The sequence below is a fragment of the Callorhinus ursinus genome, unplaced genomic scaffold, assembly GCF_003265705.2.
Source record: "Callorhinus ursinus isolate GAN/ISIS: 27379988/994484 unplaced genomic scaffold, GSC_fseal_2.0 scaffold40, whole genome shotgun sequence".
Classification (NCBI taxonomy): Eukaryota; Metazoa; Chordata; class Mammalia; order Carnivora; family Otariidae; genus Callorhinus; species Callorhinus ursinus.
Window position 1 is genome coordinate 1,904,759 of NW_027397102.1, and position 15,395 is coordinate 1,920,153.

The 15,395-nt window shown below is 36.3% G+C and overlaps 1 protein-coding gene across 5 annotated transcripts in view; it reads right to left on the reverse strand.

Annotated features, from left to right (window-relative positions):
• The window catches only part of ZDHHC15 (zDHHC palmitoyltransferase 15), a 156,148-nt gene that overhangs the window by 120,863 nt on the left and 19,890 nt on the right, over positions 1-15,395 (reverse strand). For all 5 annotated transcript variants that reach the window (XR_012374799.1, XR_012374800.1, XR_012374796.1 and 2 more), the window contains exon 2: positions 4,222-4,248. Coding sequence is in view for 1 of the 5 variants with exons in the window: in XM_025883901.2 (XP_025739686.1) it covers positions 4,222-4,248 (27 nt within the window). In the remaining 4 variants the exon portion in view is untranslated. The remainder of the gene's footprint in view (positions 1-4,221; positions 4,249-15,395) is intronic.

Genomic DNA, 15,395 nt, shown 5'->3' on the forward strand with positions numbered 1-15,395 from the left:
TGAACCAAGTTGAACTTACAAATGACACTCCATACTGGTGTGATTGAATTCACTGATAATATACAAAAAATGAAGATACAGAACTTTGGACACTAGATAAAACAGCAATTGAGCATCAAGTTTCTCATCAAGGAGCTCAACTAAGCAAATAAGGGAGCTGTAGATTGAAAAGTAAAAGACAAGTGCAGGTTTACTTAAGAGTATGAACTTTGAAGTCAGTTATGGGTTTGAATTCCCCCACTTACTAGCTAAATGACCTGGGATAATTTAGTTAATCTTTCCAAATTTCACAATTTTCTTACACAATAAAATGGACATAACAGTGTCTATATCACTGTATTTATGTAAATACTGAAGGACTTAATGCACATATAATACTTAGCAGGGTACCCAGCACAATAAATAATAGTTTCCATTAATAACATAATTGTCATTATTCTTATTATGATAGAGCATAAGTAAAGCCCCAGCCCAACTTGTTTTGAAAGTGTATTGTGGAAAATTATGTTTATTATATATATATGTATGTATGTGTGTGTGTGTATATATATATATATACACACACACACATACATAAAGCAATCTCTGACCTAAGGAACCATACTGAGAATAACAGACAACTCAAGACTTGTTTTAAGTCTATAATAATAGTAGCAAATATTTGTGGAGCCATAGTATGGCTTTACTTACCACTGTTCTAAGTACTTTGCATGCATTAACTCATTAAATTTTCATAGTAACTCTATGAAATAGGTAGTATTAGTATTTCTATTCCACAAATGATAAAGTAGACACAAGAAGGTTGAATAATTTGCTAGAAAGTAGTGGTGCCAGGACTAGAATTTAGTAAGGATAGCTCCAGAACCCATACTTTTAATTACTATGTTCTACTATCTTCCCACCACTCTACTCTGTTGCCTCTATAGCCAATCCCTCTGTTAAATGATTAATAGCATGAATGCTTATTTGTCAAATGCCTTATCTGCATCTATTGAAATGATCATATGGTTCTTATTCTTTTATTAATGTGGTATATCACACTGATTGATTTGCACATGATGAACCACACTTATAACCAAGGAATAAATCCCACTCGACCATGAGGAATGATTTTTAAATATATTGTTGGATTTGGTTCGGTAGTATTTTACTAAGGAATTCTGCATCCATGTTCATCAGGAATATTAGCCTCTAGTTCTCTTTTTTAGCGGAGTCCTTAGCTGTCTTTGGCATCAGGGTAATGCATTTGAAAAAGTACAAAATCCATTCATGATAAAAACACTCAACAAAGTACGTTAAGAGAAAACATCCCTCAACATTATAAAGGCCATATGTGAAAAACCCACAAGTAATATCATCCTCAATGGGGAAAAACTGAGAACTTTTTCTCTACAGTCAGGAAGAAAACAAGGAAGTCCACTCTCACCACTGTTATTTAACATAGTAATGGAAGGCCTAGCCACAGCAATCAGACAATAAAAGAATTGAAATGCACCCAAATTGGCAAGGAAGAAGTAAAACTTTCACTATTTGCAGATGACATGAAATGTTATATAGAAAACCCAAAAGACTCCACCAAAAAACTGCTAGAACTGATGTGTGAATTCAGTAAAGTTTCAGGATACAAAATCAACATAGAGAAATCTGTTGCATTTCTATATAGCAATAATGAAGCAGCAGGAAGAGAAATTCAGAAAACAATTCCATTTACAATTGCAACCAAAATAAGAAGATAACTAGGAATAAATCCAACCAGAGAGGTAAAAGACCTGTACTCTGAAAACTAGAAAACACCAATGAAAGAAATTGAAGATGACACAAAGAAATGGAAAGATATTCCATGCTCATGGGTTGGAAGAACAAATATTATTAAAATGTCTATAGTACCCAAAGCCACCTACACATTCAATGCAATCCCTATCAAAATACCACCAGCATTTTTCACAGAGTTATAAGAAACAATCCTAAAATTTGTATGGAACCACAAAAGACCCCAAATAGCCAAAGGAATGTTGAAAAAGAAAACCAAAGCAATGTTGAAAAAGAAAACCAAAGCTGGTGGCATCACAATTCTGGACTTCAAGCTCTATTACAAAGCTGTAATCATCAAGACAGTATGGTACTGGCACAAAAACAGACACATGGATCAACGGAACAGAATAGAGAACCCAGAAATGGACCCTCAACTCCATGGTCAACTAATCTTCGACAAAGCAAGAAAGAATATCCAATGGAAAAAAGACAGTCTCTTCAACAAGTGGTGTTGGGAAAACTGGACAGCCACATGCAGAAGAATGAAACTGGACCATTTCCTTACACCATACACAAAAATAGACTCAAAATGGATGAAAGACTTAAATGTGAGACAGGAATCCATCAAAATCCTTGAGGAGAACACAGGCAGCAACGTCTTCGATTTCGGTCGCAGCAACTTCTTCCTAGACACATCGCCAAAGGCAAGAGAAACAAGGGCAAAAATGAACTATTGGGACTTCGTCAAGATAAAAAACTTTTGCACAGCAAAGGAACCAGTCAACAAAACCAAAAGACACCCGACAGAATGGAAGAAGATATTTGCAAATGACATATCAGATAAAAGGCTGGTATCCAAAACATATAAAGAACTGATACAACACAACACCCCTAAAACAAATGATCCAATTAAGAAATAGACAGAAGTTATAAACAGATATTTCTCCAAAGACATCCAGATGGTCAAAAGACACATGAAAAGATGCTCATCATCACTTATCATCAGGGAAATGCAAATCAAAACTACAATGAGGTATCACCTCACACCTGCAAAATGGCTAAAACCAAAATCACAAGAAAAAACAAGTGTTGGTGAGGGTACGGAGAAAGGGGAACCCTCTTGCATTGTTGGTGGGAATGCAAACTTGTGCAGCCACTGTGGAAAATATTATGGGGTTCCTCAAAAAATTAAAAATAGAACTACTCTATGATACAGTAATTGCACTACTGGGTGCTTACCTCAAAAATACAAAAACATCTATTGAAAGGGATACATGCACCCATATGTTTATTGCAGTATTGTTTATAACAGCCAAAACTGGAAGCAGCCCAAGTGTGCATTGATGGATGTAAAAGATGTGGTAAATATATACAATCAAATATTACGCAGAAATCAGTAAAAATGAAATCTTGATATTTGCAAATAAATGGATGGAGGTAGAGAGTATAATGCTAAGTGAAGTAAGTTGGTCAGAGAAGGACAAATACCATATGATTTCATTCATACGTGGAATTTAGGAAACAAAACAAGAAAGAAACAAGAAACAAAAAAGTACAGGAAAAAAGATGAAGAGAGACAAACCAAAAAACACTCTTAACTATAGAGAACAAACTGGTGGTTACCAGAGGGCAGCTAGTTTGGGGGATGGGTGAAATAGGCGATGGCAATTAATGAGTACACTTATCATGATGAGCACTGAGTAATGTATAGAATTGTGAATCACTATATTGTATACCTGAAACTAATAAAATACTGTTATGTTAAATATACTAGCATTAAAATAAAAAAGAGTAAAAAATAAAAATGCATAATATGAACATTATGTAACTAATTAATTATAACAGTTAATCCCATGAAGTGAGAATTAAAAGTGGCTATATAAAGTGGCTACATAAATACTTATGGTTATGCCTGAAAAAATAACACAAGGTTAAGTGTTAAGATTCATGCTTAGTTTATACATTTTCTAATGGAAAATTCCTCAATCTCTCTACAGTGGTAGTATAAATTGCAGATTAAGCCAGATGGGGGTGAAAAGTGGGGAAGAATATGTAAATATATTGCAACTGTGATGGTGAAGGACTTATCCTTTTAAATTTCCTTGTGGGACCCTTATTCCATACCTTTAAGAAGGAATGAATTGTGTAGGAAGGCAAGGTACCTAGGACAACAGTGATGAAGCAAGAGCCTAGGGTGACTATGGCCAACAGCATGATTATCTATGTCTTTCTCTAACATAAATACTGGTAACTTCCAATTCCTGTCCTATAGCCAAAGGGGCCATCAAAAATATGTTCTGCTTTATCTCTGGGTAAGCTCCTGGTATGCCTCCTGAAAAATGCCATCCTAAACTTTCCACTCAATTCAGTATTCCTGGGAAAGTTGCTCAATTTATAGGCTTTTATGTAATTCATTTTTAGATAGAAAGGATACAATTCTGACCAATACAATTTACAATACTATCTTACCTTTTTCTGTTGGGCTCAAAACAGTCACTGTGAAAAAAAAAAGAGAAAGGTCAAAATTAGTGATATTTAAAAACATTTGTATTTTCCTTTTTAAAGATTTATTTATTTATTTGAGAGAGAGAGAGAGTGGGAGGGGGAGGGGCAGAGGGAGAGAGAGTCTCAAGTAGACTCCATGCTGAGCACGGAGTCTGACGCAGGGCTTGATCTCACAACCCTGAGATCACGACCTGAGCTGAAACCAAGAGTCAGATGCTTAATCACTGTACCACCCAGGTGCCCCAAAATGTCATTTTTCTAATCCTTCTTTCCATAATTATCATTTTTGAGCCGTGTATTCAGTGGAGTAACACCGTAGGAAACAACCAGCCTGCTAAGATGAGGGAAGGCAAGGATGATTAAATTCCATCCTTTGCTATCTTTCTTCATCTTAAACCTGAGTTAATTAAGAATTTGTACTCATTCAACAAATACAGATGTAACCAGATTTTTAAAAATTCCACCAAATGGAAACTCTTGAGCTATATAAGAACTTAAAAGCCAATCAATTAGGAGATGACCATTCATTTTCTCAAAGTATTCACTGTAGAACATCTTTAAATACCAAGCTTCTCTTATATATTTAGAGTTAATTTAGTGTAGAGATTGCATGCCAGCTCTGAAGTCAAACTGCCTGGGTTAAAAACCCAGTTGCACTATTTTGTGACCTTAGGCAGGTTCCTTAACTTCCCTAACATTACCTACCTTACAAGGTTACTCGAGATTCAAACGAGTTAATGCATGTAACTGCTGTTTAACGTAGTATCTACCACAAGGCAAGGATAAAATAAATATTAACACTTCTTATTATATTTGAACTATGAATTTGTAGAGTATCAGAACTGGAAGAAACTGGAAGAAACTTTAGCGATTATCAGGTTTATCTGTCTCATTTTACAGCTGGGAAAAAAGGACTATAGTAGTATTAAATGATTTGTCCAAGGTCACAGGGCAAGTTAATGGTAGAGCCAGAACTAGATTCCAGCCTCCAAGGCTTTTTGCATGTACTGTATCTATACCTTCCCCAATCATTCTTTGCTGCCTTATGTGATGTATACATAATTTTTGCTCAGAATGTCATTTGAACAAAGTGAGGCCTATTAGTCACCACCATCTGTGAGCATTTATACTAGATGTTAAGGCAAAGTGAAACTATAAGGCATGTCTTTCAATCTTGAGAAACTATTGAATTAAGATGGTTTTCAGGGGCGCTTGGATCAGTTGGTTAAGCAACTGACTCTTGATTTTGGCTCAGGTCATGATCTCAGCATCCTGGGATCCAGCCCTGCATTGAGTTCTGCACTGGGTGTGGAGCCTGCTTGGGATTCTCTCTCCGTTTCTCTTCCTCTGCTCCTCCCCCCCACTTGCATGTGTGAGCTCTCTCTCTCCCTCTCTCTCTAGAAGATAAAAAATTTTAATTAAAAAAACACAGTTTTCATACACAATGATAAACACTTAAGGTCAGAAAAATGGGGAAAAAAATCCAAACAGAGAATACTATATTCTAGGGGCTATTTCCTCAGTTATACTTTCTCTTTCTCTTCATTTCCAGGTCTATTTTTGTTGAGTCTTAAAAATTTATCCTTTCAGGGGCGCCTGGGTGGCTCAGTTGTTAAGTATCTGCCTTTGGCTCAGGTCATGATCCCAGGGTCCTGGGATTGAGCCCCACATCGGGCTCCCTGCTCAGCAGGAAACCTGCTTCTTCCTCTCCCATTCCCCCTGCTTGTGTTCCCTCTCTCACTATGTCTGTCTCTGTCAAATAAATAAATAAATATTTAAAAAAATTTATTCTTTTAATAATCATTTGGATGAAATTTGTTAAAACTATTCTATTTTGTTTGTGCAAAAATCTGACCAGGTAATGCCCTCTTTTTTATAATACACCTTCCTGGAGATGGATACTAACTTTTTTTTTCCTTTCCAGTTAAAAAAAATCCTGGTTAAGAATGAATGAAAGAAGCACACACTCTACTTTAACAGTACAAATGGAAATGGAAACAAGAAGCCTTGGTGGGTCAACCTAGGATTCATGATTTTGCATATACATGTTGCATGACTGAATCAGTTGAACTAGGCTCTGAATTGGGTTAATAACATCTCCTTAAAATGGAGTGGGGGAAAGCAGAGTTGCTTGGAGACTAATCTTAATAAAGAATGGCTAACAAATCGCTATTTGGTATATCTCTTTCTATCTCTATGGCTGAACAATCACTGTAAGCAAAAAGCGGAGGTCCTAACTACCATTTGCTTGACCACTTGCTATAGTACTTGTGGGTGAGGGAATGCAATAATTCAGTGCTTTGAAGATGTTGGAATGAGACAATGTGTATACAGAAAAATGAGTGGAAACCAGTGAAGTTTCCAGGTGGAGAACAGCTTTCTTTAAGTAATTTTATGTCTATCATGGTACAAGTGGGATTGGTTTATATGATCAAGAACAGTGGCCAGAAATAGAATCCATGGGTAAAAGCTACACATCAACACATTTTAGCTCAATATAAGAAAAAAAAAGATTTTGATGATGATGGTGACGATGACAATGATGACTATGACAATGATGGATTGGCAGCATTGGAAAGGACTGAGTTTCCCATTACACACATTTGGAAATGTTGTAGAGGACATTTACACATTAGTTAGACAGTGGACTTGACTTTTAAAGTTCCTTATATTCCTGAAATCTGTAAGGATTTCTTTTTTTTTTAAAGATTTATCCATTTATTTTGAGAGAGTGAGAATGAGAGAGAGAGAGTACATGAGAGGGGGGAGGGTCAGAGGGAGAAGCAGACTCCCTGCTGAGCAGGGAGCCCGACGCGGGACTCGATCCCGGGACTCCAGGATCATGACCTGAGCCGAAGGCGGTCGCTCAACCAACTGAGCCACCCAGGTGCCCAATCTGTAAGGATTTCAATAAGCTTAAGGGAAAAAATATTTTCTTGCAAAATTCCCTGTTGGAAGTTACATACTTCTGAAGAAAAAAAGAAGGGTCTTTATTATAAAACATTGGGGCATTTATCTTGGTAGTTCTGCTTTTCCCTTAGTGATCTTTGTAATATTGCCTTTTTCACTATTAAAGGAAGAGACTAAGAATATGTCAGTCATATTTAAAATGAAAATGTTATTGCTTGTGATGTTTAATTTTATGTGTCAACTTGACTACGCTATAAGGGATGCCCAAATAGCTGATAAAACATTATTTCTGGGTGTGTCACTGAGAGTATTTCTGGAGGAGATAGCATTTAAAGCAGTAGAAAGTAAAGATCACCCTCACCAATTTATCGTGAGCATCATTCAATCCTTTGAGGGCCTGAATAGAACAAAAATGTAGAGGAAAGGCAAATTTGTTGTCTGATTGACCTCAAACATCTATCTTCTTTTGCAATTAGACATTGGTACTCCTGGTTCTCAGGCCTTTGGACTTGGACTAAAACTTACACCATTGGTTCCCCTGGTTCTCAGGCCTTCAGATTTGTACTGAAATTACACCACTGGCTTTCCTGGGTCTCCAGCTTGCAGAAGACAGATCATGGGACTTAACCTCAGTAATCACATAAGCTAAGCCCTTGTAATAAATCCCTTTTTAAATATTTATGTATATTTTATTGGTCTTGTTTCTTTAAGGAACTCTAATAGACTGCTATAACATAGATGAAGCTCAAAAACATGCACAGTGAAGAAGCCACATACAGAAGACTGTATATATTGTACAATTCCATTTGTATGCATGTCTAGAAAAGGTAAGTTTTAGAAAGAGAAAGCAGATCAGTGGTTGCCTAGGGCTAGAGGTGAAAGTGAAGAGCTGCAAATGGACATGAAGAAACTTCTGGGGGTGATAGAAATGTTTTGTAACTATACCAGGTGATGGTTGTACAACTCTGTACATTTATGAAAATCACTGAACTACATACCTACAATGGGTGGGTTTTATGGTATGTAATTTATACTTTAATAAAGCTGTTTAAAATAATAAATAAATAAAATTAAAATGTTACAAGTCATTATAAACTTTTACAAAATTAATCTTTTATCATGAATCTCTTGGATAAGTGTACATTTAGTCATTCTGTGGGTAACTTGCCTTGCATGAATGTATAGTGAAGTGGTGATATGTGTAATTATACACCGGCTTTGTTCCTTCAAATTTTAGCTCACTACTGGGAAGTTATCATCAAATAGATTTTTGCACTGTTTCTCCTTTTTTCTTTCACCTAATTACTGATGCTTTGCAAACTAGGTATGGAGAAAAGGTATGGAAATGTGCAGTACATGCAAGGACATTTCATCACAGATAATTAGTGTTAAAACAAAGCATATCTCATAACTTCCTTTAAGTAGATGCATATTGTAGGGTTCCCAAAAGGGGAATGTTAGAATAATCTTAATTTGAGGCTAGATGGAGATGGTCAACAAATGTAGTAGAAAGGACATGGAAGAAATTCTACAACAGTGCTGACCAATAAAAATATAATACAAGCCATGTAATTTACTGTTCTAGTAAGAACATTTCAAAAATTTAAAAAATACCAAGTGAAGTTAACTAATAATAACTAATAAATACTTTATTTAGTCCAATATATCAAACACAGTTTCAACATGTTATGCACAAAAATTATTAATATTTTACATTCTTCTTTTTGTATGAAATTTTTGAAAGCTGGTGTGTGCATTAAGCTTCAGCACATCTCAATTCAGATGCCATTTTTCAAGTGTTTAATACCACATGTGGCCAGTGGCTACCAAATTAGATAGTAAACCTCAAAAGGACTTGTAAAAGGAAAGTGGGAAGGTTGAAAATATGAGTCTATTGAGATGAATGTTCACTCACAATATGAAGTTCTCTTTTAATTAATGACTCATTTGGGAGGGGAGTTTATTGTAGTGATGTATTACAATTACTTTGGCATGTACTCATATTGTAGCTCTGCCACTTACTTGTTCTTTGGCCCTAGGCAAATTATTTAATCTCTCTGGGCCTCAGTTTCCTCACCAGTAAATTGAGGATAAAACGTTATAGAAATTAAATGATAAAATATGTGTAAAGTGCTTTTGGTGTCTGGTATATAATAAGTACTTAATTATTGTCAGCTATTTATTATTCTTCTGAGAAAGGTAAGCCTTTCAGTAAGATTAGGTTTTAGAATAGTTCAGGATAAAATAAGTCTTATTTAAAAATGTTTATCATAGCCATCCCAAAGTTTCATATGATGGTTTTAAAAATAATGTATTCAATGTCAAAATGAATATATTTGATGCCTACTTTTTCCATTAGATGTTTCTTAGTCTTTAGGTTAGGAGAGAGAATAGAATTTAAAATGGAGAACCTAGATACATTTCTCATTATGTTCTGCTTGTTGAGAGCAAACTAACCATACCAGGTTTCATTTACTCCTCTGAAAAAGTTACTCATACTAGCCATTCTTTTACTTTTTAGGCAGCCATTCCCAAATCGGGTGATTTCAATACCCACTTGGGAACTAATAACAGTATAGATTATAGGGCCCTCTTCATATAACAAATCTCTGGGTGAAGGTACAGGAATTTGTATTTAAAAAACTCAGTATGTGATTCTGATTATCAGCTAGGTATAAGAGCTACTGGAGTTATTTTAGATGTTTGGTTTGATATCTTAGTAGTCGGGTGTGATACATTTAACTCTTTTGCATATGGGAGACTTACAAAACTATTTTAGATATGAGAATACCATAATTCACATAGGCTTAAATGGGTAAATTTTACTTATTCAGAAACTTGGTTTCCAGAAAATATCCCTTCTGGGTTTTTTTTTTGCCTTATTAGTGTTCATTTCTTTTGACTCTTTTTGAAGGATTTCTAGCTTCTAAGTAGAATTATTTCCTGGAACTTTTTAAATCTCAAAATGGACACCGTTGATCACCAAAAATGGCAGAGTAGGGAATTCCAGGGTTTTGTCTTTCCCCAAGAAGTTATAAATGAAGTGGCAAAAACTGTTAGAATCAATTTTTGCAGAATTCTGTACTTTAATAAAAAATGTACAACAATCAAGAGGGTCCAGTTAGTGAAGAAAGGAGCCGTTGCTTTTTGGTAAGAGAATGCTGTGGTATTTTAAATTTCCTCTTACCATTCTTCACATCCAAGATCAGAAGGTGCTGTGAGAATAGCCTGGTAAAGGTTTACAAATGCCAGAGGTAGCAATACAGACCTTATCAAAGAATTGCGGTTTTGAGTCTTGATGGTCTGACAGCCCCTTCAAAGACCAACACAAAGGTTTTCCTGTATATCTGACTCAGAGCATTCCCAGACCTGAGGCACTTTCTTGGGTGGTCTTTGCTGAAAATATTTATAGGCACAGGTATTGAATGCAGCAGCCTGGGGCAAAAGACAACACTTGAGACAGGCAATTAACAGAATAAAAAGCATGGGAATGAAGAGATCAACAAAACAGAGAGGTGGGAGAATGAGTGTTTAAAAGCTACCCTGTGTACGATGGAATTAAGAAGGGTACACACATGCAGGGTGGAATGCATGCTCAGAGAAGGCCAGAGAAGACCTTAAGCTTTCACTCTTAACTGGCCCTCAGGCATTTAAAAAGTAGGGAAAGGCTAAAGCAGACTTGTAAACTGCATGGAAGGAGTTAAAAGAGTAAAGGACTGCCCCAACACAGAGCTAATCTGCAAAGGCTGGGAAAGTATATTTTTCTTCTTTTCTATTTCTGACTCCAGGAACTCATGAAGCCTTTATTAAACAACTAACTGATGATAGGGTTAAGAAACAAAGACTTTAGAGACCACATATAACAAAGAATACATTCTTCAATATAGAAAAATCACTAAAGAAGCAAACAAAACCAATTTACAACAGGCAGCAAAAACAAACCCTAGAGAGTAGAGAATCTAATTTCTAGAGTTATACTTTATAATATTCTAATTGTATATTTTTCAACAACAAAAAATTACAGGACATACAAAGAAACAAAACAGTATAGCTTATTAATAGGAAAAAGTAAATTAATAGAAATTGTCCAGGAAGCCTAGCCAATAACTTACTACACAAAGACTTTAAATGCACTGTCTTAAATATGCTAAAAGAGCTAAAAGAAACTGTGTATAAAGAACTAAAAAGATCAGAAGAATAAAAATAGAATGTATAAATGAAGAGATACAAAATAGAAAAAGGAACCAAATAGAGATCCTGGAGATGAAAAGGACAATCAGGAAATGAAAAATTTACTAGAGGGATCCAACAGCAGATTTAAGCAGACAGAAGAATTGGTGATTGGCTTAAATTATCCAGTCTGAAGAGCAAAATGAGAAAGTGAAAGAAAAATGAACAAAGCCTATGAGACTTGTAGCACGCTGTCAAATATACTGTTGTATTCATAATGGGAGTTTAAAAAGAGAGAAGAAAAAGGGGGAGCAAAGAATATTTGAAGAAATGATGACTGAAAACTCCACAAATTTGTTAAAAGACATGAAACTAAACATCCAGGAAGCTCAATAAACTACACATAGTATAAACTAAAGGATATCCACAATCAGACACATTATAATCAAAGTGACAAAGGAAACATCTTGAAAGCAGGAAAAGATAAGCAACTTCACATATAAAAATAATAAGATTAACATCTGATTTATCCTTGGAAACCATGGAGGCCAGAGGCAGTGAGATGTTGTATTTAAAGTGTTGAAAGAAGGGCGCCTGGGTGGCTCAGATGGTTAAGCGTCTGCCTTCAGCTCAGGTCATGATCCCGGAGTCCTGGGATCGAGTCCCGCATCGGGCTCCCTGCTCCTTGGGAGCCTGCTTCTCCTCTGCCTCTCTCTCTCTCTCTCTCTCTCTCTCTCTCTCTCTCTCTGTGTGTGTGTGTCTCTCATGAATAAATAAATAAAATCTTAAAAAAAAACAAAATAAAGTGTTGAAAGAAAAATATCTATCAATCAAGAATTTGATAACTTACAAAACTATCCTTCAAAAAATGAAGGATAAAATAAGACATTCACAGATAAACAAAAAATGATAGAGTTCAGAACTGGTAGAAGTGTGCTTCAAGAAATGACAGAGTTCTGCAGGAAGAAATGAAAGGGCACTAACTATAACTGAAGCCATTAAAAGAAATCAAGAATACTGGTAAAAGTAACTACATAGGTAAATATAAAAGCTATTAGTATTGCATTTTTGGATTATACTTCTTTTATTTAGTATGTGATTTAAAAGATAAATCCATAAGACAATAATAATAAATCTATGTTAACAGGCACACAATGTATGAAGATGTAATATGGGACAGTTACCAACATAAAGTGGGGACTGGAGCTGAAAAGGAGTAGAGTTTTGTATACTGTTATACTAAGCTGGTATTGATTCAAATTAATTATTTGAACTTAATTATTATAAAGTTAATATGTTAATTGTATTACCAAAGGTAAGCACTATGAAAAAAAACTAATTTCATAGTGCTTCATTTTATATATATATATATATATATATATATATATAATGAAATTACAGAAAATTGAAATGGGTGCACTGAAAAAATCAATTAAAAAATAAGGATAAAAAATAAAAATAAAAAATAACAATGAAGTAAAATGATAACCCATCACTACACATATATTAGAAAGACAAAACTCTAAAATACTAACAATACCATATGCAGATAAGGATGTGGAGAAACAGGAAATCTCATCCATTGCTGGTGGGAATGCAAAATGGTACAGACAATTTGGAAGACAGTTTTTTCAAAGACACTGATGTAAATAACAACCAAAAAAGATCTAGGGTAGCTATACTAATATCAGACAAAAAGATTTTAAATTAAAAATTGATACAAAAGGTGGAGGAGAGAGGGAAGATGGCAGTGGATAAGAGGACCCTAGGCTCGTCTCATCCCATGAACAAAACTAGGTAACTATCAAATCATCTAAACACCCCAGAAATCGACCTGAAGAGTGAAAGAACAAACTACACAACTAAAGGGAGAGAAGAGGCCACATCGAAGAAGGTAGGAAGTATGGATATGTGATGTAGAAGAGAAAGGAATTGCAGATGTTGCAGAGGGAATAGAGATGTAGTTGTGGAGAAGGTAGAGAGATCGAGGAGCACACAGGAGAATGCACAAGGAGAACATTTCCATAAAAGCCATTGTCTTGGAAAAGGAGAGCAGCTGAATTTCATGAGTTCTTGCAACCAGCAGGGCTTAAAGCCTGGAGTTTTCAAGGTCAGCAGGCTTGGCAAGAAGGCACTGCACTGCTCCTGGAGAGAAGGAAAGCAAACACCAGAGCCAGACAGCACAGAAACTGATTTGAAGAACATCTGGTACAAACCAGGGAAGGGCGGGGAGGTTATTCACTCTTCTTCAAGTGCTTCATTGGGAGGCAGCTTTCATAGAGATGGCTCTCTGGGAAGAAAGGACCCGACTAGTGCCATTTCCCTCCCCCACCCCTCATCATAAACACAGATCCACATGCAGGAAGCAACCCAGTGCCAACACTGGCTGCCTAATTTACTAACACCAAGGCCTACCCTGCTGCACTCTGGCTGGACTGCCCTTCTCAGTCATGCTTGCCTCAGTCCCAGTGAAACAGACATCTCCCCCAGAAGACAGCACAAACCCCTGACCCCACCACATTTTGCAACTAGAGAGTTCTGCAGTACCTCAGTTCTCATGGAAGTGGTGTCAGGTCTCATTTCACAAGCAGACCAGAGCACACCTAGTTAAAACTCACCACAGTCAGGCCAGGAACCAAACACTGCACACAGCAGGCAAGGAGAACTTCCAAGGATGACTGGCCTGAAGGATAGAGCAGACAAAACACAATAGCAGAGTGCAAACAGCACACACCAGAGACACTCCCTGAAACATCAGATCCTGGACACTACACGACCTCTTCTTCATAAGGCCATTACTTTCACGAGCAAGAGACATAACTGGTATTTCTAACACACAGAAGAAGGCAGAGACTTAAACAAAATGCCAAGACAGAGGAATTTATCTCAAATGAAAGAACAAGAGAAGGCCAAGGCCAGAGATGTAACCAAAACAGATATAAGTAACATGCCTGATGGAGAATTTAGAGCAATAATCATAAGGATACTCACTGGCCTTCAGAAAACAAATAGAAGACACCAGTGAGACCCTTACCACATAAATAAAAGAGTTAAAAAAGAATCAGAGATGAAGAATGCAATGAACGAGATTGGAAATAGGCTTGATGCAATGAACAGCAGGCTGGAAGAAGCTGAGGAATGAATTAGTGACCTAGAAGACAAAAAAAAAAAAGGAAAATAATGAAGCTGAACAAAAGAGACAAAGAAGAATTATGCAACATGAGAAGAGATTTAGGGAACTGAGTGACTCCATGAAATGTAGTAACAATTATATTATAGGAGTCCCAGAAGAAGAAGAAGAGAGAGAAGAAGGGGCAGAAAATTTATATGAGGAAATAATAGTTGAAAACGTCCCTAATCTGGGGAAGGAAACAGTCATCCACATCCAGGAGGCACAGAGAACTCCCATCAAAATCTAATAAAAGCAGGCCAACACTGAGACATATTATAATTAAATTTGCAAAATATAGTGATAAAGAAAACATCTTAAAAGCAGCAAGACACAAGAAGTCCTTAACTTACAAGGTAAGACCCCCTAAGGCTAGCTGGAGATTTCTCAACAGAAACTTGGCAAACCAGAAGGGAGTGGGATGATAAATTCAAAGTGCCAAATGGAAAAAATCTGCAGCCAAGAATATTCAATCCACCAAGGCTGTCATTCAGAATAGAAGGAGAAATAAAGAGTTGCTCAGACAAACAAAAACTAAAGGAGTTTGTGACGACTAAACCAGCCCTGCAAGAGAGATTAAAGGGGACTTTGAGTGCAAAGGAGAGACCAAAAGTGACAAAGACAAGAAAGGATCAGAGAAAATCTCCAGAAACAGTTACAAAACAAGTAATGAAATGGAAATAAATATATATCTACCAATAATTACTTTGAATGTAAGTGGACCAAACACTCCAATCAAAAGGCATAGGGCTGGTACCTGGGTGGTGTAGTCAGTTGAGTGTTCAACTCTTGGTTTCAGCTCATGTCATGATCTTGGGGTCATGAGATCAAGCCCTGCATCGGGCTCCATGCTCAGTGCAGAGTCTGCTTGGGATTCTTTCTCCCCTCT